At 36.2% G+C, this 27099-nt stretch overlaps 1 protein-coding gene across 2 annotated transcripts in view; it reads right to left on the bottom strand.

Moving 5' to 3' along the window:
* SEMA3C (semaphorin 3C) overlaps positions 1-17791 on the bottom strand; it is a 202469-nt gene extending 184678 nt beyond the window's left edge. For both annotated transcript variants that reach the window (XM_081535619.1, XM_081535622.1), the window contains exons 1-2: positions 17572-17791; positions 15396-15536 (exon numbers count right to left, since the gene is read on the bottom strand). In XM_081535619.1, coding sequence (XP_081391745.1) covers positions 15396-15498 — 103 coding nt within the window. In that variant the 5' untranslated portion in view covers positions 15499-15536; positions 17572-17791. The remainder of the gene's footprint in view (positions 1-15395; positions 15537-17571) is intronic.
* Between the last annotated feature and the right edge of the window lie 9308 nt (positions 17792-27099).

The following is a 27099-nucleotide window of genomic DNA, read 5'->3' as shown; positions in this document are numbered from 1 at the left end:
ATATGCATTTGCAGAATGTCTCTGATTCTCTACTTAATTAATTTTCTTCTTCCTATACCATTTCCCTCTTCCAGTCTTGTCTCTGCTATCATCAAGCTGTAGGTCCTTAGCCAAGACATGTAGTCCCTCAGGGACTTCCTGCCTACCCATTTCCTAGGAATTCTGTAATAAATGAGATAACATGTGGAAATTCTCTGAAAAGTTAAAAAGCACCCTGTAGAAGTAACATATTACTACTGAGTGCCCAAAGGCAGTTCATTCTTACTAAACAAGGAGGGAAGTTTGAAATGATTGTTTCTGAGCATGTACCTTGGAAACGTAGTATGTACTTGCCATCTTTTATAGCTCAGCACATTGTTTCATAGTTAGTGCAGCCCTAAAATAGCACATGGCTCAGCACTGAGCTCTGCCTTTTATGTGCCCTTCTTGCCAACTCATACTCTGCCTTAGAAAACGTCTAACCTTTCTGGTCCTTGCTTTTAACTTTGTTTTCATTAACAACAGAGGTTCTAAGTAACACACAAATGAAACTGTAGAAGGCAAAAAAGAGTACTGGAATTTGCCCAAAGTTTGCAGCTCTCTTTCTCAATACTTTTATTTTGACAGTAATGGAACTAAATCAAGATGATTGGATTTTTTTCTACCTCATTACATGAAAAATATTTGGGAAATGAAAACACTGAATGTCTCCCACTGCTATAGTCACTTGACACTGTAATGGTATTCATAAAAAAGAACACATGATTTTTTTTTCTTTAAAAGAAAATATAGGCTATATTGAACTTATGTAGACACACCCTGATAAACCTGCATAGTGAGGTGAGGAGAGTGAATAATTAGTTTTTCTATCATTTCTGAGTTCAGACTTAACTCTCAGAGCCACAAAAGGAGACCTCAGCTATAGCAACAAAATAAACTTGTTCCAGAGGGGTAATGCCCTCATCTTCACCTTGATGAATCTGAAATTGAAGAGGGAATCAGGAATGGTGTAGAGAATGAGTTTTATATCCATTATGTTCATGAAGGTTTGCTGTTTCAAGAGGAAAGCAAAAATATACTGACATCTTTAATGTGATAAAGAGAGTTATATGTGACTTCCTCAGAAAATGTTTTTTCTTTTCATTGTGATTTTTTGTGGAGCTTAAAACTAATTCTAGCAGCATCTCCAGAAACAGTTCCGCAGTCTGATAGCTTGTGCTTTATCATGCTCCTTTCCATTCCTGTGACCTTAGGCAAGTTACTTTCTCTGTACCTCTATTTTATGAGGATAAAAATAGTCCCTATTCACAGTGCTGTTAGAGAATTAAATAACATGAAGTGTATAAATAGTGCCTGGCACAAAGGCAATATTAATGTTCGTGATTACTATTACAGTGAATAAATTATCAAAATATTTTAGAAACACTGAAGGCAAAATGGTAGCACACATCTATGAAGGATGGAAAAATGCATATATTTAGTTCTAGGTATAATCATCTAAGTCAAAACTGCAGAGAAAGTCTATGTAACATACACTATTATTTACCCTTGTGAAGAACATATTCACATATTTGATCAATATGAAAAAAAGTGAAAATGTTAGTCACTTAGTCATGTCTAACTCTTTGTGACCTCATGGAATGTAACCCGCCAGGTTCCTCTGTCCATGGAATTCTACAGGAAGGAATACTAGAGTGGGTAGCCATTCCCTTCTCCAGAGGATCTTCCCGACCCAGGGATCAAAGGCAGATTCTTTACCATCTGAGCCACAAGTCCTGATCGATGTGCAAATGTATTAAAATTATCTAGCATCACTTGAGCTGTCTTCATTTGACAGTTCAACCACTAATATTCACATGTATCTATGGATAATCATGGAATATAACACCCTTTTTCCATGGAATTGCTACTGATGGTTGACTAACCAGATCACATAAGCTCACTCTTCGGATTTCATTTCACTGAAGCAACCCTCTTTGTTTCCAACTGCAGAAACCTTGTACCTCTAGGAATGGCTTAACATCACAACATCACCCTTTGGCAACATAATTAAGCTTATTAGATTCTGAGAAAGCTTACCTAGTACAAGAATTACTTTTTTATGACAGGAAAATACAGGTTTCCAACTTTTTTCTAAAAATCATTTAAAAAGAGATCCACAGCCTATCACTGTAATACATTTCTGTATTAATTAATACAATTCTGTAATAATTTCTAGTATGTCCCAAGAGACATTCTTTGTGATAATTAAAACTTCTCACAATTCAAGGCTATGAACAGATTTTGTCTTATTTTGACTACTAGAGTCTCGCGTCAATATACCTTACAGTAAAATATACATTTACATTTTTTGACAATTTCTTCTCATTTTCTATCTCCAAAGTATTTTACAACTATTTTAACTTGCTCTTTACGTAACAAACTTACTGTTTTTCTACTTAAAAATCTTTATGCTTTAGGTAATGTTCAACTCACACTTGTATTCATCGATCCCTTCCTGAGTGCAGTGATTCTCTCAGAGGAGAAGAATGCTAAGAGCTTCTTATTCACACAGCACCCCTTGTTGAGTTAAGTTTATTAAAACACGCAGGTGTTATTTAACATGTTTAATTGATATTTAACTGAGACCACTGGAAGGGAAATTAAAGGAAACTGTAGAAGCACAAGTTTTCCCAAGAATTAAATATTTCAGAAGATTCAATACAATCAGAGTGAGCATTCTCTAAGATTAATGGAGAAACCAAGAGCAATTGACTTTATTTTTATATCTTGGGCAGCCATTAGACAAACGGTTTTCAACAAATGTGCCTTGCAATGTTAATGCTACCAGAGTTCATAAAGAGGCAATTTATTATTTTGAGTTTATTGTCCAGTAACAATTTATCAGCTTTTGGATTGAGCCTATGAGTTCACAGGGGTCCTTTCATTTATTGTCTAATTAACTAAGCTTCTTGTCAAATGAGACAGATATTAAGAGAAAAGAGGCTTTGTAAAATTCCATCATCTTTCATTTATATATTATCAATGACCTGGAGATTTTGACAACATATTAATTAAAATATAGCACTGAAAGAAGGCAGAGAGAATCACAAGGTAAATAACTTAAAGAGCTTATACTCTTAGGCAACCCTAGTCTCTACAGTTAATACACTTGTTTCCCAATACAACTCACACTGACATTTTTAAACTGCTCTCATACATATGTAAATGTAACTGTAAAACTCAACTTTGGACTGGAAAACTGGCCAATAATAGCTATGCATCCAGATAGTAAAAATATTTATTGAGTTTTAATCTTTTAATTGTCATTTTTCTTTTGAATTTTAGGAAATTAGTCACAGGCTTAAGTGGGAGTAGAACACTTTAGTAGTGGGAAGTCATAACTATTTTGGTGAACATAAGCAAAAACTTACTAGCAATCACAAATAATTGACTTTTCTGCCATGCATTTGACTATCAGTGAATTTATTTTTGAGCATTCATAGTTTTCTAAAGCATTTAAAAATATTTACATAGGTACCATGATAACTCGCAAGAGTTTTTAGCCAAAAGAAAACCTGAAGTAGAGCCAGACAGCTTCCTGTTTAGTAAAATGATATTTAGACTTTTTGAACCCTGTGTGTTAATTGAGCACACCTTAGTTTTATCCTACTTCTTTATTTCAGAATATTATCTTTCTAGATTTAAAAACATATAATCAAAGATAATCCAGTATTCATTAGGATTACTTAAAAAATCAAGTCTGATAACTTAGAGGATTGTACTAAAAAAAAATCCACATGATTGAATTATTGCTTCTTTGGTAACTGAGGTGAAGCTATTGTGTAATTTATGATAAGTTAACTTCTAGATTGCAGCTGATACCTGATCTTAGGGGCTTTCCTGGTGGCTCAGTGGTAAAGAATCCAACTGCAATATAGAAGATGTGGGTTCAATCCCTGGGTCGGGAAGATCTCCTGGAGAAGGAAATGACAACCCTTTCCAGTATTCTTGCCTGGGAAATGCCATGGACAGGGAGCCTGGTGGGCTATAGTCCATGTGGTCTCAAAAGAGTCAGACACTACTTAGTGACTAAACAACAACAATCTAATCTTAAAACATACACACACAAAAACAAAAAAACCCAAGATACTGTATTCTTTCAGCAATTTAATAATATATATCTTCATTGGTTCATATAAAATTAACAAATCCAGTAATTCTCAATTAAAATATTGGACTTTAGGTATATTACATTTTCATATACAATGCACTCCAAAGAACAAATATTCCTGAATCAATTTCAAGTATGTCAAAAGTATGAAAAAAAAATAAACTATTTAACAGCCATTGCTTTGGGTGTATGCCCATATTTGTTATTTACATGGGTATATTTATATTTGTGATTGATTTTATTAGCAATCTTTTTATGGATATTGTTATACACATAAATTTTATATCATAGTGCAGAAAGGGATCAGGAATCATCCCACGTGCGCTCCTTTCTGAGGTTTCATAATACTCTTAAACGTGCCAAGAATGACAAACTGTTATCTATAATTTCAAGCCACATACTACGTGCCATGACAATCAAAAAGTAGATTAGATTCTTATTAAGTTTAAGCTCATCATGAAAAACTGAAATTTAGAAAAATAGAGTCTTAAAAAGAATAATTCATTTAGGTCAATACTTCCAAACTCTAGACATATCTAGATGTGCCAAACATGCTAGCATACATAGATGCCAACGATGCTGAGGATTAAGACAATACTACTAGCAGGTTACCTATCAAGGACCTATATGCAGTATCTTTCATTTAACACTGGAAACCAGGCTTCTAATCAAAATGCACAGAAGGTTCTCTGGTAGAAAATGTCTGAAATTTACAGAGGTTAGATGTCGATGGGGAAGGACACAGAATAATTAGAAGGAAGTTTGAAAATTAACTGAAAAGGGTTAACATAAAAGGTGAATTCCCACACCACGCTGAATCTTTAGTATATAATGTGAAGAGTTTGGAAGTAGATAGAGGCTTCCCTTGTAGCTCAGTCGGTAAACAATCTGCCTGCAATGCAGGAGACCCGGGTTTGATCCCTGGGTCGGGAAGATCCCCTGGAGAAGGAAATGGCAACCCACTCCAGTATTCTTGCCTGGAGAATTCCATGGAGAGAGAAGCCGGCCAGGCTACAGTCCACAGGGTCGCAAGAGTCAGACACGATTTAGCGACTAAACACCACCGGAAACTACCTGACCATCACCTGCAGAGCAGGGGACGGATCTGAATTCATTCGTGTAAAAAGTAACAAAAATTCCTCTCTCATGCTGTTCGCATTCTAGTGCTATGATGAAGAAATGAATATCTATTGCATTTTACCGGGTACCTATCATTTAAAAAAAAAAATTAAAATTCACTGAAGAGTGATTGTACTGTACCAAAGCTTTATTGGTTGTGGAGGTGTAGTGGTAAATGGGTATCAAAATTACGTTAATTCATCATTTATTGAGCAATAACAGATAGCAGTCTCTATGCTAAGTGGAGTGGAATTAATTACAGTACAAATGAAGATCATGTTGTTGTGTTAGTCAGTTAGTTGTGTCTGACTCTTTGCGACCCCATGGAGTATAGCCTGCCAAGCTCCTCTGTTCATGGAATTCTCCAGGCAAGAATACTGGAGTGGTTAGCCATTCCTTCTCCAGAGATCTTCCTGACCCAGGGATCAAGCCCAGGTCTCCTGCATTGGAGCAGATTCTTTACTATTTGAGCCACCAGAGAAGGCCAAATGAAGGTCATATTTACAAACAATAACTTATGCAAGCCTTCATGTATTATAATAGAATGAACACTACATACAACATAAAACAGTTTACAAACTTAACTCATTCAATTTTCAAACTGATTTTATGAAGCAGTATCATCATGTTATAGACTATAAAATTCTGGATTAGGAAAATTAAGTAACCACCCCAATACAGCATGCCCAGAAAGGAGCAAGCAACTATGATTTAAAACCAGTAATAAAACCCATGAATTTAAAAAAAAAATTGTTTAGGTTTCTTTTCTTCCACTTGCCTAGGTCCTTCACACAAAATGTTCTTAAAAATACTAAGGGTATTATTGTGAAAGATTCACTCAAAGGAGGTTATATTTATAAAATTAAGCTCAAATATCATATAATTTTAGCCAGGGATATAGTAAGCGGTCTTAGAAACAATTTAGTCCAAAATTTTTTGTACCTGATTGAGGAAGCCGAGGTCCTGACAAAGTTTCAGAGTTAATTACTGAAGAAGTAAGGATTGAAAACTCTGAAATATTTACTTCCATGTAAACACTGTTCTCATTATACCACACTGCCAATCTAATATTTATATACTTACGTACATAAATATATTTGTTTAAATGTATTTCATAATATTTTATTAAAAATTTCCTCAAGGGCATTGAAATCATAACCAATATTTTTCCCACTAAATTATAATTAAATTTTTGTTAATATTTTTCATTCTACCAGAAAAATGAAAGTGTTACATTCAGACAAAATACATTTCAGAATGAAAATTACTACCAGGAATAATCAGATATTTCATAATGGAAAAGAGGTAAATTTATCAAGAAGCGTAACACTTCTAAATAAGTCAGTACTTAATAACAGAAATTAAAAACATGATTATAAAATCACTGCAGATGGTGACTGCAGCCATGAAATTAAAAGATGCTTTCTCCTTGCAAGAAAATCTGTGAGAAACCTAGACAGCAGATTAAAAGTCAGAGATACTACTTTACTGACAAAGGTCCATCTAGTCAAAGCTACGTTTTTTCCTGCTCATATTTGGATGTGAGAGTTGGACCATAAAGAAAGCCGAGCTCCAAAGAACTGATGCTTTTGAACTGTAGTGTTGGAGAAGACTCTTGAGAGTCCCTTGGACTTCAAGGAGATCAAACCATTCAATCCTAAAGGAAATCAGTCCTGAATATTCATTGGAAGGACTGATGCTGAAGCTGAAGCTCCAAGACTTTGGCCACCTGATTCGAAGAACTGACTCATTAGAAAAGACCCTGATGCTGGCAAAGATTGAAGGCAGGAGGAGAAGGGGACAACAGAGGATGAGATGGTTGGATGGGATCACCGACTCAATGGACATGAGTTTGAGCAAGCTCCAGGAGTTGGTGATGGACAGGAAAGCCTGGCGTGCTGCAGTCCATGGAGTCACAAAGAGTCCAACATGACTGAGCAACTGACCTGAATTGAATTTGGTCAGTTCAAGCCAAGAAACATAGGAAGATCCTGAACATCTCACATGAACACAACCAAATCTTCCACTACAAAAGGAACGATTCCCTCTAAAACAAAGAGCTGGAAACTAGGTAAACAGCTCAAAGGATAAAAGGGGCAGGACAGGCAGAGATGTTTTCTTGCCAAAAAATCCATCTCTGGTACAGCAACCCACAATCAGTTCACAAATATGGAACTTCTCCTTGAAGAGTGAGTGGTTTGTGCCCCATATCAAGCACCCCAACCCTTGCGACTTGCACAGGAGACATGAGCTCCCATAATGTCTGGCTTTGAAACCAAGGGACTTATTTCCAGGGGCTTATGTTCAGGCTCCAAAAGGCTGTTGGAGCCTAGATTCTGCTATTTAAAGACTTATAGACAACTCGCCTTGGGACTCAGCAGAAAGTAGCAGCCTAAAAAGTTCCTAGTCTATATGTGAAGGTAATTCATTTGCTAATCTTAAAGCATCTGTTGGGGTTGGGGGTGGGGCGTGGGGGCAGTGAAGGGGAGGAGCAGTGGACTGCTGGGACTCTCTCTGGGGACTGAAGTGTTGGTGAGTGACATTTTCTGTGTTCTCCCCACTACCTGGCTAGTGCCAGGAGGCACAAACAGTCACAGCACACTCCTGTTGCTCTGCAATATCTCTGGTATTCGTGACTTGATATCTCTCCCACTGCTTTACTAAAGCTGGAAGTTGCATTACTGCTCTCTTCTGCTTCATCACTACTGTTAAAGTCTGCAGATTCATCATGACCCTGAGCTCTCCTGCTGGATCACTCAAGCCAGCAGGTATGCCCAGTCCACACAGAAGATGCACCCTGATTATCTGGCTTGGTGGCCTGGCGAGCTTTTTGGACTGAAACAATCAGGGTCAGTTCTTGGGAGGCTACCACACCCAGGGCATTGAACAGACACAGCATAATGAAACACAACCTGACTTTCTGTGGGAAAAAAACAAAAGAGAGAGAGACCTATTTTCTTGAGCTTCAGTCTTAGGGGGACTTAACATTTGCCACACACTAGAGGCTATGGAAGTGCTCTCAGGGAACGCAGGCCAGAGAATGCCATGGTTGTATTCTCCTCTGACCTCACTTCAGCTCACTAGTACCTACCAGAAAATAGTTTATACACTTGTTTGGAGCCCTGAGTTTCGCAACTGTCATCTAGGGGACACCTTCATATCACCTGGTCTAGAGGACAGCAGGGCTTAAAATTGTGGTCCCACAGAGCTGTATATATTTGCATATTTCAAAAGCTGCTACATGAGGACAGTCTTCCAATCAGGCTGAAACTAGGTTCTCCTTGAGATGATCCCTCACTATGAAACTCTCACAGTCATTGTTACATCCTCATCTGTGACCCATCAAGAATGAATCAGACTGCTTAGACAATCACAAGGCTTCCTTAGACAATCACAAGGCTTGCAGAATCTGCCTGCAATGTGGGAGAGCAGGGTTTGATCCCTGGTTTGGAAAGATCCTCTGGAGAAGGGAATGGCAACCCACTGCATTATTCTGGCCTGGAGAATTTCATGGACAGAGGTGACAGTCCATTGGGTCACAGAGTCAGACACAACTGAGCTAAACACTTTCACACTTTCAGAGAATCACAAAGGTTTGAGAGACAAGCAAATGTTAGTTCAAGGTTGAACAATTAAGGTTCATCTCCTACATAAGACCATTCCTTCAATACTGAGGGAGGTAGCTATTTCATATAATACACAGAAACAGAGTCAAGCAAAATGAGGAAACAAGAATATGCTGCAAGCAAAGAACAAAACAAAACCTCATAAAAAAATCTGAATTAAATGGAGACAAGAAATTTATCTGATGAACAGTTCAAAGCACAAGTCATAAAGATGCTCACTGAATTTGGAAGAAGACTGATGAAGACAGTGAGAACCTGAACAATACAGAAAAGATAAGAAAGTACAAAACAGAAGTCTTGGAATTAAAGAATATAAAAACTGAACTGAAAAATACAGTAGAGGGGTTCAACAGAAGACAAGATGAAACAGAAGAAAGAATGAGTAATCTGGTGACAGGGCAGTGGAATTCACCCAAACAGGGAAACAAAACAAAACAAACAAAAAAAAAAAAGAAAAGAATTTTAAAAAGTTAAGATAGCTTACGGTACCCGTATGACAACATGAAAAGGAGTAACATTTGCTTAACCAGGGTCCCAGAAGGACAAGAATGAGAGAAAAGGCAGGAAATTTATTCGAAGAAGTAATGGTTGAAAACTTCCCTAATTTTGGAAACAGACATTCAGATCCAAGAATCCCTGAATAAGAAGAACCCAAGAGATCCACACAATGACACACTGTAATTATAAGGTCAAAATTTAAAGATCACAAAAAGAATCTTAAAAACAGCAAGAAAGGAAAAAAAAAAAAAAGCAACTTGTTACATATAATGGGATCCCTGTAAGATTTATCAGCAGACTTTTCAGCAAAAACTTTCAAGGACAAAAGAGAGTAGCATGATATATTCAAGGTGCTGAAAGGAAAAAAAAAACAAAAAAAACTTCCAACCAAAAATACTCTACCCCACAATGTTATCATCCTGAACCAAAGAAAAGATAAAAGTTTTCCAGTCAGGAAAAAACTAAAGGAGTTCACAACCAATAAACTGGCCCTATAAGAAAAGTTAAAGGAACTTCCTTAAGCTGAAAAGAAAGGGAACCAACAGGTAACAAGAAAACATACGAAAATAAAAATCTCACTGGTACATAAAATATAAGAAAAAAATCTGAGCATAACAGTAAAGAAAGTCATCAAAACACAAAGGAAGATACTCTGCAATGGCCTATATGGGAAAAGAATCTAAGGGGAAAAAAGAGTAGATGTATGTATACATATCCCTGATCTAATGTACTATACAACAGAAACTAACACAATACTGTAAATCAACTGTGATGTCTGTGCTGAATGGCTCAGTCATTTCAAGTGTTTGTGACCCCATGGACTGTAGCCCGCCAGGCTCCTCTGTCCATGCGATTCTTCAGGCAAGAATACTGGAGGGGGTTGCCATTCCCTCCTCCAGGGAATATTCCTGACCCAGGTATCAAACCTGCATATCCTGTGTCTCCTGCATTGACAGATGGAGTTTGCAACACTGAGTCACCTGGGAAGCCCTGTAAATCATCCATATTCCAATAAACATTGGAAAAAAGAGCTATCAAGCAATAAAAAAAGAAACAAACAACAACAAATGCACAAGGGAAGAGAATAAGAGAAGAAAGGAAGAGAGAACAGTGAGAAAACAATTATTAACAGAAAAATCACACATACTTATTTAATATTACTGTAAATATAAATGGAATAAATTCTACAATCAAAACACACAGAATGGCTGAATGGATTAAAAACAAGACCCAACTACATGTTTTTTACAAGAGATTGACTTCAGATGTAAGGCATACATACACTAAATGTTAAGGGATGAAAAAAAAAAAGTTCTATGCAAACAGAAATCAAAAGAAAGTTGGGGTAGATATATTTATATCAGACAAAATAGACTTTAAACCAAGAATGTAAAAAATAAAACAAAGATGGTCATTATATGATAAAGGTGTCAAACCAACAAGAAGATATAGTATTTGTAATATTTATTCATCCAAAATAGGAGTACCTAAAGATATAAAGCAAATACTAACAGTCCTAAAGGGAGAAAATGACAGCAATATAACAGGATAGAACTTTAATATCTCCCTTAAATCAATGAATAGATCATCCCAACAGAAAATTAACAGAAATCAGTCTTGAACAAAACACTAAACCAGAAAGACTGAACAGATGCATATAGAACATTCTATCTAAAAGCATCAGAATAAACATTCTTCTCAAGGGCACATGGAATATTTTTTTCAGGATAGATCATATTTTAGGTCATATGAATTTAAGAAGACTGAAATCAAATCAAGTATCTTTCAGATCACAATGGTATAAGACTAGAAATCAATTACAAGAAAAATCTGAAAAACAAAAACAAAACTCTGCAAATATGTGGAGATTAAACATATTACTGAACAACTTGAACACTTAGCAGCTCAACAACAACAACTAAACAACCAAGTGGTCAATGAAGTAATCCAAAGAAAAATTAAGAAAACATCTTGGGACACATGAAAATGGAAATACAACACACCAAAATCTATCATATTATGCTATGCTACACTGAGTCACTTCAGTCGTGTCTGATTCTTTGTGACCCCATGGACTGTAGCCCACCAGACTCCTCTGTCCAAGGTATTCTCCAGGCAAGAATACTGGAGTGGGTTGCCATGAAAATCTATCATAAAGGACACCAAACACACACACAAATTATAGGCCAATATCCCAGATGAACATAGGTGCAGAAATCCTCAACCAAATATCAGCAGACAAAATTCAACAATGCATTATCAGCAGCATACACCATAATCAATTGGGAGTTATTCTAGGGATATAAGAATAGTTTGATACCTGCAAAACAATCATCATGATATACCACAGTATCAAAATGAATGAGAAAAACCAGAAAAACTGATTGTCTCAAATAGATGCACAAAAAGTATTTGACAAAATTCAATATTCATTTACAAGAAATATTAAATGTGAGAATAGAGGGAATATCCTTCAACATGCTTGCTCCTTGGAAGAAAAGCTATGACAAACCTAGATAGCATATTAAAAAGCAGAGATGTTACTTTGTAAGCAAAGGTCCGTAGAGTCAAAGCTATGGTTTTTCCAGTAGTCATGTATGGATGTGAGAGTTGGACCATAAAGAAAGCTGAGTGCCAGAGAATTGATGCTTTTGAACTGTGGTGTTGGAGAAGGCTCTTGAGAATCCCTTGGACTACAAGGAGATCAAAGCAGTCAATCCTAAAGGAAATCAACCCTGAATATTCATTGGAAGGACTGATGCTAGAGATGAAGCTCTAATACTTTGGCCACCTGATGTGAAGAGCTGACTCATCGGAAAAGACCGTGATGCTGGGAAAGATAGAAGGCAGGAAGAGAAGGGGACAACAGAGGACAAGATGGTTGGATGGCATCACTGACTCAATGGACACGAGTTTGAGCAAGCTCTGGGAGATAGTGAAGGACAGGGAAGCTTGCAAGCTGCAATCCATGGGGTTTCAAAGAGTCAGACATGACTGAGTGACTGAACATTAACAACTTCAACATAATATTAGCAATCAAAACAAGTTCTGTCTATTTATATACATAGCCTTGCTTTTCCTTATGAACCTTACTGGTCCTAAAGATTTTCTGGAAAGAATATGACAATAATGTTATGAAATATGAATCCATAAACTACTGGGTTTTTTCAAGAAAAATTCAATTCAAACAAAAATAATTTGCACGAACTTTTTATTCATTTGAAAATCTATTTGGCATAAAATTTTATGAAACACAGTATCTAGTAGGAATAACAGTTCTTTTAACATTCAAGATTTATCCAGTACACATAATTATTTAATAACACCTGAAGTATATTCTCCCCTAGGAGTGATAACCATCTGGTTGAACTTGTGCTACATCAATAGGGGAGGCAAATCTGTAAGTCATTGTTTCCCAAATGGTATCACTCCATCATTCCACCACCACAAGAAGGGACAGAATGTGTATGGGAGAAGATATCTCTTATTTCACACACCTTTAAACTGACTGTGATTCTTAGCTGGACAGTAAGACAAAACTGAAAGGATTCTTCTAATGGGTCAGTCAGAAATTTTAAAATATTAATAAATGAAAGAAAGTATATATGTCAACCCTGTACAAAAGTTCTATATCTTTAGTAACCTATTCAGTATGATACTCAGACAAATCATAATAAGATCACTGAGACACTTTAAGTAATATGAAATTTGGAACAGGATTTCAAGCAGGTACAGTCAAATCAGTTAAGAAAATTACTATGACCTAATGATTAAAATTTATACATTTTACACAACTGGTTTTGCTCAAGATACTTTTCCTATTACAAAGTTCATTTTTGGAGGGGTTTTTTTTTGTTATTAATTTAGAAATTGTGGGATTTCATCATCCTTGTTGATATATCTTTTTAAAACAGTATCCAAATAAAGTGAATTCTATCTAGTTATTTCAAAGTAAGACTCTTGGGAAGAATAAAATCTTAATTATAAGATTTTCAGATAATTAGCTTACTTAATCATGCTGTATTCTGCATATGTTATAAATTATTATTCTATAAGAATTTTTTTAAATTTCAGATCACTTAAAATTTTAGATATGCAGTATTTTAAAAAGTCCATCATAATTTCCAGTCATGTTGTAGACAGTAGTCATTATCCTATACGATACTGAAGTCTGGTTTTAAAAGACTGTATTACTTAATTTCCTCTTTAAAAGATAAAATGTAACTGTCTTTTCAAAAACAGACTTGGTGAACTATCTCTAGTGACAAACTTGTGTTTAAAAATTACATATTCAAGCTTAAATTTCAGTTTAAAAATTTTTAATTAGTTTCAGTGTAATAGAAAGCAGGTTTAGATACCTAATCTATGTGATCACTTCATCTTCCTATGTATGCATGCATGCTAAGTCGCTTCAGTCGTGTCCGACTTTTGTGCAACCCCATGGACAGCAGCCCACCAAGCTCTGTCCACGGAATTCTCCAGGCAAGAATACTGGAGTGGGTTGCCATGTCATCCTTCTATACACTGAGAGAAATATACAAAACAGGGAGGGAATTGCACTGCTCCTTAATACCTTTATTTTTTACTTGATTAGGTAATTCATAGCTCTAGGGCTTCGCTGGTGGCTCAGTGGTAAAGAATCCACCTGCAATGCAGGAGATGCAGGTTCGATCCCTGGGTCTGGAAGATCCCCTGGGGAAGGAACTGGCAACTCACTTCAGCATTCTTGCCTAGGAAATCTCACAGATAGAGGAACCTGTGGGCTATAGTCCATGGGGTTGCAAAAAAGTCAGAAACAACTTAGTGAGTAAACAACAACAACAACTCACAGTTTTCATCCTGGGAGAAGAGGTGAAAGCAGCCAGCAAGATATGTTAGTAATTAAAAAAAAAAAAAACAAAACATTTCAAACGTCTTTTTTCTTCCCAACTGAACTTGATAGCCATAAGTTCTTGAGGGGAATGGCTAATTCAGAAGATAAGGAAACAATTAGAAGCTCACACACTCTAAGTTCCAAATAAGGCTCCTTCAGTGCTTGTGATGACCCTGGGGAAAGCACTGGTGATTTAAGAAACTAAGAAAAAAGACAGCCATTTGACTCATAAGTGTCAGTCATACTGCTGTTTGAAATTCAAGAGAACAGAGTTTCAAAGGCACACAGCTATATAAGGCCTGAGAGTATACTGTTTCTCAAATGACTGAAAATATGCCTAGTGACACTAACGTTTATGCAGAGATATAGCTGAAAGGAGCAAGATGATCTTCCTGATACATCTCTTATTCCATCTGTCCAATTACTTTGGGTTACGTGATGACCAAAATCATCCATCTCCAAGTCTTTTGAATTATATACATTAAAGTTCATGCACACATTTGGCAAACCATTCCCTCAGTGGACCTTAATATGCCTTTCATGTTCGTGAATATTTGAAATCACACTTGTTTTCCTAAGCTTCTGAAGAGAGCATTTGCATATAACAGCAATCAAAAGCATATTATTTTAGGTCCTTTTCAATTAATTAGGAGACTTTGCCAACCTCAGGATCTCCTCATGGAAATAGAAGAACACCATTAGAACAATGTATGGAGAGACCCAGTTTTGAGTTTAAGGCTCAAAATGTATTAGAAAAAATTTCAATAACTAAACCTGCATAGCTCTTTCTATTGATGAGAAGTACCACATAAGGGGTGTTCCTCATTAAAGTTAAATGACTACTAAGCTTAAAGATCTTAGGCTTTGAATTCTTCACCATCTCTTCATGCATGTATATGTAAACACAGAAGAAACTTCAAAAAGGGCAGAATCCATTTCAAACATTTTCATAAACAAATGAAATAGAGGGTTTTGTCTGTTAATCAATAATTTAAAACTGCCACATCATCCAAAAAGCAATCCAGTAGACATTTTTAATGCTAATCAATACTCAATTATTATTTTACTCTCTTTACTAAGTTTTGTATCTGGATTGAGAAAAAAGAGACTTCAACATTTTTCTCAGATTGTTTATCAACTTTCTTACCATCAAATGTTAAGTAAACTCTTGCTTGGGGCTGAGACGATCCTTTCACATACGTAGAACAAACAAATACTCCAACCAAGACGCAAACTGCCTGGAATGCCATTTCTTCAGATTTGCAAGTTAATATCCAAGGGGAAATACCTTTACAATAAAGATAATAAGTTTGTTATATTTTACTTCACATCTTAGGAGCACACACCCATCCATACACACAAAACCAGCAATCTAGACAGCACCTTATTCACAAACACAAATCTGAACTTTTAGAGTCATGCAAACAGTAGGAGGTGCTGTGACTTTCTGTCTTACATGTGAAAATTTGGATTTGATTTCTTTTGATTTCATTTGTGTCTGGAAGTCTTTGTTAAAAGTGAAATTATTTCATCATCCAGCAAAATAATGTAAATATTAAACAAAGCAGCCAGGAAAATGTTGTCAATTCCCAAAGAAAAAGCCAATATTTAAACGTGTTATTCTCTTTAAACAACAACAAAAAAAAACACATTACATTGAAAAGACTTGAGAATGGTGCCAATAGGTATTAACAGATGGAAACTTCTCTTTCTACCATAAATATAGTAGCAGTAGAAAAATCTCAGATAAAATTTCACTTCCACACACTCATTAGCTCTTTGGAGTAACTATCTATGAAATGATATTTCTACACAAAAATCTACCAGTGCTCAATTCCTGATCACTTATATCACTGGAATTAGTTATCTGCCAGTTTATACAGATGACCATACAGCTGTTAAATGATGTAGATGAGGTAACCATGAATTTGTGCCAAATTCAAACCAATGACTTAGTGGTGAGCAATCCAGTGAACCATGTATCCCTCAATGCTTTTTTAAAATAAATCAACCAGAAAGTGGGCTGTCAAAATTTCAAAAGATAAATCAGAGAGACAGGTATTACTGTTTAAAACCATATCTATATAATTGATACATGCTATTAACTAATGTCTGAACACCAGAGATCACATAAAGTGTAATATCAAATCTATAGGAGCTCCAGTAGCCACAATATGCAAAATAAACTCAGGATCATTAAAAAAAAAACACATCATTTTGTGTCTAACACAATTATACAATGAGATGACATGACAAGAGTTTAATCTAGAAATTATTTTTACAGGTTACAACAATACTGATCTTCAATATTATGTGGCTTTTAAAATTAAAATCTTACCACTATTGTTACTCAATAAAGAAATGCCACTAAAATTTGAAAAGTAATATAGTATAGAAGCAATAGAGAAGCTTTAGTAATACAGAAGCAAAGGAACAATTAAACTGAACATGCCATTGTAAACAAAACTTATATTGATTTCTTAGGTAGTGCATGTAAGAGGTAGAAAAAAAAAATTCTATGCTTTTACCACACAGATGGAGGAAACCCTAGAGATGTTTGTGTTTGTAATTTTCAAAAGAAACACTTTCTTCCTGCTTCCACAACCTTTTCACCTTGTCATCCCTAAATTAACTTGAAAGAAAACCGATTTTATAGGGTGACTTCCCCTTAGTAATTTGCTCCCTGGTTTTGTTTGACTTTATAGTTAAATTCCACACCCCCCCAAATATATAAATATGCCTAACCTTTGCCTCTGTATTAAGCAGGCTAATAATTACACATTTTTACATACTGCTATTATTAATATCTTATCTGAGAGGTCCCCATGAAAGCAACATATGCCACAAATTGCAAAAAATAACATTGGAGATGAAATGACAGGTCAAGTGGAATGAGTATAAAGAGCAACGTGATTTCAAGCCACGAGAAGTGAGGGAAAGTCAAGTATCTTATACATGCCCCCGCCCCTCATATTTTATCACTTCTTCCCTTTAACTCAAACACTTAAGACACGATGCTTATTGTTTTCACTTGTAATGATTGAACACTAATAACACGTAATAAAAGGCCTCTTATAAAATTCTCTCCAGTAATTTTGCCTTAGAAGGCAGGGATACTCAACTTTAAACTCTCCGCAGGTGTCATAACCTAAAAAAACAATTCCAGCCAGGCTCTCTGCAAGGGAAACACTTCCATGACAAACTACATGCGCTCTTAAGAAAATGTCCAGATTTGAGAACACGAATGTGTGAAAAGTCTATACACAGATCCAAAGTTGTATTTTGCTAAATTTGTAATGCTGAAAACAACGAATCCAGCTTACCGAGGTGGAAAGAGATCAGCGCGGAAAAGTCGTCAGTGTGCTACAGGTTTGGATCCTCGTTTCTAGCCCTTTCCCCCAAAGACCGTAATTTCTAGGGCGTCCCAGCGATGAAATTCTTTCTTTCCTGCCTTCTGAGTTCCTTTGTAAAGGAATCCTCAGCGTTGCAGCGGCGCGGCACCCGGAGCCCTGCTCCGCGTCGCTCAATCAAGCACTCGGGAGTGAATGGAAAGTGGCCGGCGCAAGGGGCGAGCGCTCGGGTGTCCGATTACAGCTACGCGGCGCGCGGCTCCGGCTGCCCCGGCGCGCCGCCCAGCCAGCTCACATCACCCGCCCAACACACTCGGCCGCATCTCCACCGGCCGGGAGGCCCCACCCAGAGCGCGCCCGCGAGAGGGTGGCAGGGAGCCGCCAGGGCGGAGCCGACCCCAGGACAAGCTGCCCTCGAGATACAGGAATGTGCTGCAGCAGGCTAGGGGGCCAACTAAACAACTCTGCTCCTTTCTCACTCCGCGGTGGAGTGAGCAACTTACAGGGTGTGTTCCAAGGTTTTTGTTTGTTACCGGCTGCTCTGGGAAGGCATTCAGGATTAAGCTTGGCCTTAAATATCAAAGTGCAAAGCAGTTTTTGCCAGAAAAGGATCACAGCATCCTTTTAAGGCAAATAGATGGGTTTTTAAAAGGCATGAGTCTCGTCCTTTTCCTGTAGAACATTTTCTAAAACCGGTCGACATAAAACAGTCTCATCGCAGAAGTTTATCCTTTTAATGGGTATTGTTTCCTATTGTGCTTCCTTAATGTCCCCAAAGTACTTTGTCGACCTCTCCACGTTCACTCATATACAATACCCTACCTTCCGGGATACTCCCAAAACATAATTACAAGAAATTATTTCACAGTTGTGTAGAGGAAGCTTGTTTTGAATTATGCCAACAGATAGAGGTTTACGAATCTAGACATCAAGGGTATATATTTCCAGCACTACCTTCAGGTAACCTTGTCAAATTCTGGAACTAACGTTGATGTTTAAGTGAAAATTATTTCTCTGGATCACAATTAACTAGATATTTGTACTTGGGGAGACATGAGCTTCCACCTCCATAAAATGAGCAGGTACTTGCTTAAAATTCACTGTGAGCTACAGCCAGTAGATGTCACTATACAGAGAGAACATGGAGTGTAGTTTCTCCACCTTGTTTCTTGTAATTTTCATTATGAAGTAAGTTAGATCACTAAATTCTTATAAATTATCATAGAAAATACTTCTGAGAGTGCAAAAGCTTTGATGGAGTGGGACAGCTGAGCTAAATCTCACTAGGAAGAAGAGAAGAAGTGATTAACAGACATCTTTCATGTATCTAAGCACCACTTCTTAGGTAGACATGTTATGTCGGCTAACTTTTTCTGTGCGGCTAGATATGAAGGGATTATGCCAAATAAGAATGCAAACTTATGTTCAAAAATTATATTCCATGACCAATATTATCTTCAGACACAAACTATGTTTATGAAAGAAATGTCAAATTAAGTGGATCTGTTCTTTTAAAAAAAATCTAATACAGTTAAATTATTTTTGTGATAATTAGTGAAATAAAAATGTGAGCAGCTCCTTGACATGTTCGTAATAATGAATTTAACTGACAAAACATCTGACAGTATTATAAACCAGATGTAAACATGACTAAACACTATGCATGGTTTTCTCTGAAGTACTTCTGAAACTGATTAAGATCTGAGTTATAGTGACCACTATTACTTTCCTACTAATGTATTTGTATATATCCTTCAGCATTTGTAAATTAGGGAGGGAAAAGAATAAATCATTAGAAGAATGCAGTGAGCATTAACAAACTGTATAATCCTTAATTTCAAAATGTGGAGTCATTAGACACTTGCTGCTGCAGTTGCTTAGTTGTTTTAGTCATGTCTGACTGTGTGACCCTATGGACTACAGCTCACCAGGCTCCTCTGTCCATGGGATTTTCCAAACAAGAATACTGCAATGGGTCGCCAGGTCCTCCTCCAGGGATCAAACCCAGGTCTCCTACATTGCAGACAGATTCTTTACCTCTAGCCACCAGAGAAGCCCCATTAGACACTGATTAATCTGTAAACCCATGCAAAGTAGAATATATTTACACAGGGAACCAAGATAAAGAAATGCAAGGTGAAATGCATGCCAAATTTACTACCAAACTCACTTTACTAAAGCCGGAAGAATCATCTCAATTCTTCAAAAGGCTTTAGAGAGTACGACAAATAGCTTATATTTAACCAGTCTATGAAACTTGTGCTATGATTCTCTCTTTCTTTGCTGAATAAACTTCTTTCAGTGTATTTAACTGAATGGTATTTGCCCAGTACTGAGACATTAACAGTATTTGTGCAGGACTCAGACATTTACCATTGACCATGCCTCAAAATGAGTCATGAAAATATTGATAGGCATTAGTCAAGTCAGATTCCAGCACAAGGACACAATTACTTCTCATGTTTGACTGAAACTTGGGCCATATAGTGAAATTTTAAGAGGGTCGATAGGTGACCATAATAAGATTTATCTCTTCCCCTCTTTTTCCAAACTACTTAGAAGCCTAAAAAAACCTTGACAGGACTTATATAAGAAACATTGCTGGCCAGTGCCACTTTTCTTGGATGCAGTTTTTGACCCTTTCCTCATAGGTGGGAAATAACATGAGCTAGTTGAGGAAGAGGGCCTTCCCTGGTGTCTCAGATGGTAAAGAATCTGCCTGTAATGCAGGAGACCGTAGTTTTATCCTTGGGAGGGGAAGACCCCTGAAGAAAGGAATGGCTACCGACTCCAGTATTCTTGCCTGGAGAATTCCATGGACAGAGGAGCCTGGTGACTCAGTGACTAATACTTTCACACAATCAAGTAAGCTAGTTTGGGAAAGGTGAACACTACAAGGATATACAAGAGTAATGACACTATTAAATTCTGAGGCTACTAATTACAAAGTTTACCCTCATCAAAATGTTTTTGGGAAAAAATCCTTGTTAAAATACTAAAATCGTTCTCATTGAGATATTAAAGGAATGATGTTATAGATTCTTGTACAATGAAGTTTTCCTAATGAAGTATAGTGACCTTATTTTTTATATTTTTGGTGGTTCTAAATTTAAATTCTTGCACTGATTTTGAGCAATGTATAGATCATGTATATTCTAGTACTTTTGCATATTATGTGAACAGCATTCCTGAAAGAAATTACTATTTTACACATGAGAACAGAGAAGGTTAGCCCAAAGTCTCATGGATAGTAAATACTTGACTAGAAAGAGAAACTCGGGCATGAATGACTTGTCTAATTTTTTTCAATATGAGTTATTATTGTACATTTCCTCCCTTCTCTAATTCTCTTCTCCTCTTTAACTTTCCTGCCTCCTAATTTCCTCATTTGCTCAAATTATAGATAATAGCATTTTAAATCTCCTGAACCATATCTTTAGAACGTTTGTATTGCAAACGGTTATTTACTTTGTTCACATCAACATTCACTTTTGGTTACCTTAGTTGTTCTGAGACCAAGCCAGTCAAACAGTTCTGGTCTAGAAATATGTGTGTGGAATTGCTATCTGCATGGTTAATAGGCTTTAGTATTTCCTCCATTAAAATCATTCCTATTTTTCAATACGATGAGTGTATCTCTACTTTCACTCGTAACCCATTGCTAATCTATATCCTTGACCCTTGATCTCTTTCTCTTTTGATGTGTTCTAAACCCTAGGCTTCTCAACTTGTAAAGTTCCTGGCATTAAACAAGATAAACTGGTGATAGTTTGCTCTGGAGAGAGAAACTGCCAGAAAAAAATTGCTGCTTTTTTGTAGCTTTTTGCCTTTGTAATTTTATAGCAGGTGAATGTATAAGATTTTATAAAATGTGAAATCTAGTTCAGCATTACTTTAAATACTTTTAAATTGTTCATACACAATAAAGTTCTATATTTCCCAACTCAGCCAAAATAAGAGCATGTTCTCTCTAATGTCTATATATTACTGTATTTCAAACACAGAAGTAGAATGGTAAGGAATTTCAGTAGTTAGAGTCTGTTAGTGATTTTATTTTATATTTCATGTGCACATTACAAGCTTGTAAAAGAGTGTTGTGGTCACTCATATATTATCATCACAGGGGTAAAATGTGAACTCTGCATTTGTTTTCTCCTTATAGGAATATTTCATGGGAAACTTCATGAGGGGAGTGGTATCTGTCTTCAAGATCAACTATAAACAACTGCTGCCTTCTCATACTGTTCATGGCAGAAAGTGAAGAGAAACTAAAGAGTCTGTTGATGAAGGTGAAAGAAGAAAGTTAAAAAGCTGGCTTAAAATTCAACATTCAAAAAACTAAGATCATGGCATCTGGTCCCATCACTTCATGGCAATAGATGGGGGAAAAAAGTGGAAACAGTGACAGATTTCATTTTCTCGGACTCCAAAATCACTGTAGATGGTGATTAAAGTCATGAAATTAAAAGATAGTTGCTCCTTGGAAGAAAAGTTATGACAAATCTAGACAGTGTATTAAAAAGCAGAGATATCACGTTGCCAACAAAGGTCTGTCTAGTCAAAGCTATGGTTTTTCCAGTAGTCATGTATGGAGGTGAGTTGGACCATAAAGAAGGCTGAGTGCCAAAGAACTGATGTTTTCAAACTGTGGTGCTGGAGAAGACTCTTGAGAGTTGCTTGGACAGCAGGGAGATCAAACCAGTCAATCTTAAAGGAAATCAATCCTGAATATTTATTGGAAGGACTGATGCTGAAGATGAAGCTCCAATATTTTGGCCACCTGATGCAAAGAGCTGACTCCCTGGAAAAGACCCTGATGCTGGGAAAGATTGTGGATAGGAGGACAAGGGGACAACAGAGGATGAGATGGTTGGATGGCATCACTAACTCAATGGAATTGAGTTTGAGCAAGCTCTGGGAGTTGGTGATGGACCAGGAAGCCTGGAAAGATGCAGATCATGGGGTTGCAAAGAGTCAGACAGGACTTAGCAACTGAGCAACAACAACAACAACAACTGTAGTTGCAAAGTAAATGATAGTTTCTTAATAAATATAGTTTGTTAATTGAATATATGCACACACACACACACACACCATCAGACTTTGCTTAAGAAAGGCAAACTGCTTTGCTACATCTATTGAATCCTGAGCTTTGTTTCTCTATCTGGCAGTATAAAACTCTTTCCCACATGTTCTCACAGGAGAACTACAAGAGGCCTATGTAAGTGCCTCTGATTGTCAGATGTGTGTAACAAGGCTCAAAAATAATTACCAACTGGAGCAATGAGTTCAGGATTGTTAGTTATAGCTGATTCCCATCTACAGTTTTTTAACCTGGTCAGAGGCTTTTTCCACGTTATCTTCAAATTTTACTACTTTTCTATTCTTCATGAACCTTAAGTGGTTGATTAGAAAGTAGAATATTAAACTGTATAAACAACTTTTACATCCTAACAAAGGCAGTCTCGTAATGAAAATTACATGACAAAGTCGTCTTCTCTATCATTGATCTCTGGGAGATAGAGAAGGCTGTGCAATAAATTTAAAAAGCATCAACTACTTGTTATTAATTTCAGTCATGATACTTAGTGCTTTGAAATTTCAAGTAGCATTTAATAACTTCAAAGGAGATAAACAATTTTAATTTTTTAAAAAAATGTGACATAAGATAACGCAACTTTGGGGTACATTTCAGCGAAATAGCTTTTCTTTGATGGATTGTATCCATTGCAATGGGCTTGTTGAATTTTACACCAGAAGTGTACCAGAAAAAGGAGTATGATTTAGAAGAGAATATGTTATTTAATGAGCTTCCCAGGTGGTACTAGTGGCAAAGAACCGGTCTGCCAGTGCAGGAGATGTAAGAGATGTGGGTTCAATCCCTGGTTTGGGAAGACTCTCTGGAGGAGGGCATAGTAACCCATTCCAGTATACTTGCCTAGAGAATACTATGGACAGAGAAGCTTGGCAGGCTACAGTCCACAGGGTCACAAAGAGTCAGAAATGACTGAAGCAACTTAGTACACACGCACATGTTATTTAATAGATATTTTACAAAGACTATTTCTTTTAAACTCCTTAATGGTCCTAAAAAGAAAATATAAGTGCTTACATTATGCAAATAGAAAGCCAATGCAAAAAATTGAGTCACCTGCTTTTACTTGGGCCCTGTCTCTAGGCAGGGAATTCAGGTCTGCCTGTGTCAGAGTCCACTTCTCACTACTATTAGTACATTGGTTCAGTCCAGTAAGCAGGAAGAAGTGGAAAACTTTACCTTTCCTCCTAGGCTATTTAGGTCCTGAAGAAGGTTTTTTGTTTTTGTTGGATACTAAACACTTTATCTCACACATCTGAATTATAAATTCAGATGTTTTATTATCACCATGAAATTATAGGAAGTTTCAAAGCAAAATCACTATGTATTTTTCCTTAGCATTTACAGAATAGCTAGAACTCCGATGATTAATGAACAGCCTTGAAATATAGATGGAGACGTATTTCAAGAAATACAGGTAGAAGAAGGAATCAGTAATAAATTGACTAGGTAAAAGACCACACAATTATGAAACAAAATTCCTGAATAATTTTTTATCATCTATCCAAACACATTTATAGTTATATATTAACAACTTAGTTCTGTTCCTTTAAGTCTAGTTTGTTACTTGCATAAATACAGTAATGGCCAATCCAGAAACAAATCTGCACAATGAATTCAAGCCTAAGTAACATGAGGTTCAGTGATATCAAGGAAGGTCAAACCTGATTTTTAAATGGCAAGTTACAGGTTACCTGTTATGCCAGTTGTCACTATTCAGGGTTACTGAATAGTCTTTTGTTCATTCCCTGGGGATAATGTTCCAGCTTATTTTCATGGCTCAGACATTCCTTTTCACTGACTGGTCCAAGATAATCCTTCATTCCCCTCTCACCTATTCCTTCCCCTTGCTCCTTAAACTTCTATGTATCAAATGCCCCGCCTTACAATTGTTTGACCATACTGTAGCTTGTCACCCTCTGTAGTTTTCACATGCCATTTCCTCTGTTTTCCTCTACCTCACCCACTTGGCAAATTCTTTCTCATTCATTGAGACTTACCTCAATCCTCTCTGTAGAACACTCCTATGATCCTAGGCAAACATTAGTGAAGTGTTGGATATTATACATAAAATGATAAGAATATCAATTTTGATGTCAAATACATTTTGATTTATATTTTTGATACATAACTTACTATTTTGAGTATTGTGTGGTTTCCAGTTTTATTTTTATTATTTTTAAAATGAGAATTATACCAACTGATGGTTAATTAGATATTATAATGTATGATAACACCTCTCTCATTATTCCCATAAATTTGTTTATCCCTCTGCTGTATACTTAAAAAAAATATGTATTTATTTATTTTTTGGCTGTGCTGAGTCTCTGTTGCCGCACTGGCTTTCTTCTAGTTGTGGTGAGAGGGGGCTGCTCTTCCTTGCGGTGTCGAGCTTCTCACTGCAGTGGCTTCTCTTGTGGAGCACAGGTTCAATGGGCATAGGGTCTATGGACATGGGCTTCAGTAGTTGTGGTGCACGGGTTTAGTTGCTCTGCAGCATGTGGGATCGTCCCAGACTAAACATTGAACCCGTGTCCCTGGCACTGGCAGGCAGATTCTTAACTTCTGGGCGACCAGGGAAGTCTCTGCTGTATATTTTGTTACCATCGTGCCAAAATGTTCTCCATTAACTCCGCTGCCACAGGACAGGACATAGACCTCTAGATATTTTGTAGCCAAAAGCAAAGCCAAGTCGGCACACAGTGAATGCTTGATAAATGTTTGCTCAATTAACTACATCAAACTTTTCTTTCAGTAATGTTTTGTGGACCTGCTGCTGCTGCTGCTGAAGAAGCCTAAATAATATATTTTATTGTTACTAATAGTGTTTCATTTCAATACATGGAGTTTCTTACTGGCTTTTAAAGTAACTACTTTTCAAGGTTCATAACTTTACTCCCAAATATAATTATGTTTGTATTTTCCTCTTCAGGCTGTATTTGAATTTTAATTTTAATTTGTAAAATCTGTGAGAACATTTGAATTGGCTTCATTCTTGATAATCAACTGCTATAAGAACATGTGGTATGAATTAATTCAAACTTTAAACTTTGAGGTTTAAAATTAAAATTCAGAAAACATGTTTTGAGTTCTCTGTTTAAAATTTAAAACAAGGTTCTGGGAAACTCCTATCACATTAAACATAAAAATAACAGCATACATGATTAAAAAGAACCTAGTAGCAGCAATTCTTGGCATAGAAAGGGAAAAAAATATCTATTTCCAATAACTGAATATAATTTTGTTTCTTCTCATGTTTAACTCTAGAGTTGTTTCATTTAAGCTTTCTTCTACCAAGATCTTAATTTGAAGCAACAAGAACATGATCTTTTAAGATTTAAACTTTCTACAGATTTTATTTTCATATTCTGTAGATTTTATCCCAATTTCATTACTTTTAGGTATATATCATTTAACAAAATATCATATATTAAATATCTTGGATTACCTAATGCCGTAATAGTAGCACGAGTTTTAAAAACTTGCTTTATCAAAGGGTTCTTCAATCTATCCAAAAATTTATTTAGTTAGCATTCATGTTAAAAGCATATATATTTTCAGAAAATATCTATGGTTTAAATGAAGAGCTATAAAAAATAACACTAATAATACCAATTCAGTTTTAAAATTCTATGAAGGGTCTTCCCTGACAGTGTAGTGGTTAAGTTAAGAATCTACTTGCCAATGCAGGGGACACAGGTTCAATCCCTGTTCTGGGAAGATTCCACATGCTGCAAGGCAACTAAGCCTTTGCACCACAACTGCTAAGCCCTCCCTCTATAATCTGTGAGCCACAAATTACTGAAGTCACCATAATGAGAAGTACATGCACCGCAACTAAAGAAAGCCTGCATGCAGCAACAAAGACCCAGCACACCCATAATTAATTAAAAATAAAATAAAATTCTATGATGAGTAAACTAATGCAAAACATTTATAATTATAAGCATATTATTTTAGGAACACATGGTATATTATTTTATTTATCTACAGCAAATTCATATCAGCTAGAAAAAAAAGCATTTGTACTTCCTGGTAATAGAAAATATGAAATTTTTATAAAAGTTTGATAAATTTTATAAACTTCAAAGATTTTATTAAACTTTTATAACATTTTATAAAAGTTTTTTTATAAAATCTTATTGAGAGACATTGAGCTCCAGCCATAGAATTAAGTGCTAGTGTTGGATATTTTTCTATTGATTCCTTAGAAAGTATAAATGTGCACCTGTAACCCCAGAAAATTCATTACATTGTAAGATTTTCATCTGTAGAACTTTTCTTTTCATAATGAACTATTTATTTTCCTGGAGTTAAAAACACCACCTCTCCTATCCCCATACATATCCATATATTTTGAAGAAATATTAAAAGTTTCTAGGAATATTCTGACTCTGGATCTACAG

This window comes from Giraffa tippelskirchi, chromosome 10 (assembly GCF_054371585.1).
Source record: "Giraffa tippelskirchi isolate mGirTip1 chromosome 10, T2T-mGirTip1v1.2.pri, whole genome shotgun sequence".
Taxonomy (NCBI): domain Eukaryota; kingdom Metazoa; phylum Chordata; class Mammalia; order Artiodactyla; family Giraffidae; genus Giraffa; species Giraffa tippelskirchi.
This window is presented reverse-complemented; position numbering and strand designations above follow the sequence as displayed.